This window comes from Octopus bimaculoides, chromosome 2 (genome assembly GCF_001194135.2).
Source record: "Octopus bimaculoides isolate UCB-OBI-ISO-001 chromosome 2, ASM119413v2, whole genome shotgun sequence".
Lineage (NCBI taxonomy): Eukaryota > Metazoa > Mollusca > Cephalopoda > Octopoda > Octopodidae > Octopus > Octopus bimaculoides.
Window position 1 is genome coordinate 85,352,327 of NC_068982.1, and position 3,168 is coordinate 85,355,494.

The 3,168-nt window shown below is 36.8% G+C and overlaps 1 protein-coding gene across 1 annotated transcript in view; it reads right to left on the reverse strand.

Annotated features, from left to right (window-relative positions):
- Positions 1–3,168, reverse strand: part of LOC106882224 (mitogen-activated protein kinase kinase kinase 15) — a 91,116-nt gene that overhangs the window by 15,411 nt on the left and 72,537 nt on the right. The window contains exon 12 of the mRNA XM_052978403.1: positions 587–725. Coding sequence (XP_052834363.1) covers positions 587–725 — 139 coding nt within the window. The remainder of the gene's footprint in view (positions 1–586; positions 726–3,168) is intronic.

Sequence of the window (3,168 nt, forward strand, 5' to 3'; positions counted from 1 at the left end):
GTGTGTGTGTGTGTGTGTGTGTATATATATATATATATATATATATACACATAAATATATGTATATGTTTGTGTGTCTGTGTTTGTCCCCCCACCATTGCTTGACAATCGATGTTGGTGTGTTTACACCCCCATAACTTAGTGGTTTGGAAAAAGAGACCAGTAGAATAAATACTAGGCTTACAAAGAATAAGTCCTAGGGTCGATTTGTTCGACTAAAGGGTGCTCCAGCATGGCTGCAGTCAAATGACTGAAACAAATAAAAGAATAGCTTTGTAGATAAATAAATCAAGAAAGTATTTGCCCATGTTGCACTAGTCCCTTGTTTGCTGCAGCATAGCTTATATATATCTAAAGAGTCTCGATATATAAGCTATACTGTAGCTCAAACACAATTTGGGTACTTTTAGAGCTCAATTTCATGGCAGTATGCATCTTCATGCTACTATGAGAGTGAGCTCTATAAGTAACCAATTTATGCTTGAACACCTAGAAACCACATAAACATGCACACATGCATATGCACACAAACAGGCTGATACACACATACACACAAAAACAAGAGAAAATGAAAACCAGCCTCTTACCAGCTAATGTGTTTGCATTGCGATTGATTCCTGCTAACCGTTTTGATGTCCCAAAGTCAGATATCTTCAAGACACCACTGTAGGTATTCACCAAGACATTGTCACCTTTAATGTCACGATGAACAATTTTATTGTCATGCTGCAAACAACAAATGAAAGAAATTAGAGCAAGGGAACTTGAGATGGCTAAAAAGGTGCAAATTGCTTATTTGGAATTGATATGGAGTGTGGTACTTCAATGGTTACATCATCATATTCTCTCTTCTAGACCTTATGTAATGATGTTAAAGACCCACCAATGGTTGAGAATAGGAGCATTTTAAAACAAAGTGCATTTCCATATGTGTGGTAGCAATGGTTCACAGAAACTCAGTGTCACTACTTCCCTAAAAAAACAAATATCTGATATTCATAACTAATTGTAAACTTTGAGAAGACATAAAATAAGAAAAGAAGACAGAAGCACTAAAAATAAAAGTTAGGCAAAAATTGATCTTGTAATTTTAAAATTAGTGTTGCCTCTCTTTTAGTTGTCATACATAGTTTGAGGCCTGTAGTGCTACCCTTACTTGCAAATTCAAAGGAGGATTTGAGATTTGTGGAATGACTCTTAAATGATTCCTTATGCGTATACCTATGCACTCAGTGTGTTTCAAAACTTGATGGAAAGAATTCACATCAGCTTGATATACAATCATTTTGATATTAAAATATATACATCCACTCATAAATGCTCGTGGCAAATATTGCATTTGCTTTAATGTTGAGTGTAATTCTTTTAGTCTATCTATTCATCATATTGTATCACAGATTAAAGGCTGAGAATTCCACACATTTGAAATCCCAATGTAATCATCAAATAGACATAGTGTGACAAACATGGCTCTTCGATTTAAAAATACATTTAATGTGAGAAGCTTCTGAACAATTTCTGCCAAACTAATTTCATTCAGAATGCTTAAATGGACCAGCTACTATGAAAGAAGACATGTGCTAAGTGCTTGTGCAGAATAATTGAACTGAGAATCACATAACTGCAATGGATACTGCTTAAAAATCCAGGAATGTTCACTATAACCACACATATGTATAAATGTTTATATACATGTCACATCACAGAGTATCATGCCTGCAGGCAATACTGAGGAGTAGCTAGTGGCAAGATCTAGTACACACAGATGATACAATAATACTAGAATGACATGCTGCCAGCTAGTGGTTGGCTTAACAAACATTGTTAGCTGGTTAACTTCTAGTGGAGGCAAGTACCTATATCTGACAATTTAATCCAGTTCAAGTGCACTGATATGTTTGTAGAAACAAAAATTTATTCTTGTGTTGCAGAGGTTGTGGAAGGTTTACAATTAATATATTTGTTGCAGTATGCTAATAGGGACTGTGAGATTTTAAAACAAATGTGTTTCTTTTGTAAATGTCATCTACAAACCTGATATAAACGTGGTACTTCTCTTAGTTGCATATTTAAAAGCAGATTTATGATTCACCTAATGACATGTACATCATTTGGTGTGTTTCAAACTTTGATGAAAAGTTCTTGAAGTTCTGCAATGCAAAAGATCTAACCATAGTGAGCTCCAAAAGTCTGCATTTGAAGTTCAAGGTGTAGATGGTCTCTTTATGACTATTTACTGTTATATAAGCCCACAGTTAGCTAAAAGCAGATTTTATTTCGTCTAGTTTTATTCAGGATGCTTGTCTTGAGGTGGTGATATGCATGTGCAGGGATTGTGCTACTTGTGCATAATATCTATTAGATTGGAGATTGCAGAGCTGTAATCTGGATGTAATCCTACTGTGGAACAAGACTGTATTTTATCTGAAGCTACATTAGTTAGTTGGTCAATCTATAAGTATGGTGCAGAATTCTCCATTTAATTATGCATTTTGTGAATTTGTTGGTCTCTAAGTGAACGTGTGTATTTTCATTTAGACATAGAAAAGCTATAAGACATTCTTGAATGATGAGAATGCACACTAGTCAGGAGTAACTATTCCAAGTAGACCCAACTGAGGGACATGAAATGAAGTGGCGAAAGCTGACCTCAAGACCTTCAGCCTTACAGATGAGATGACAAAGGACTGGGATCTCTGGTGATATGAGGTTCTCAAAATGACTTGCCCTCCTCAACAAAACTGAGTTCTGGAAGTACTATATTTTGGGTTCTCTACACCTATAACAGTGACTCTCTCCCCTCATGCATGTCTAACTCTTCCCCTTCTCATTTTCTTGCTCCCCTCAGCAACTGTATCATCTTTACTACTCTTGCTGCTTGCTGCCCTCAACTCCTCTGCATCCCTCTGTCACACCCAGCTCATAACTCTTGTCTCATCTTCCTCTTAACCTTGCCCATTACGTCAGCCTGCTTGCCCCTTCATCTTCCCATATAATTTTATGAAGCAAACCCACTTCTACTCAATATGTGCTTTGTGTGACAACCCGAACTCTTGTTCAGTCCCTACTGATCATTATCTCTTTCCACACCCTTTTTCTTTTCATAGTAGGTGTGAGTAGCCATGCAAGTCCCTCCGTACAAATCTGCTCTTATACCCCCCCCCCCCCC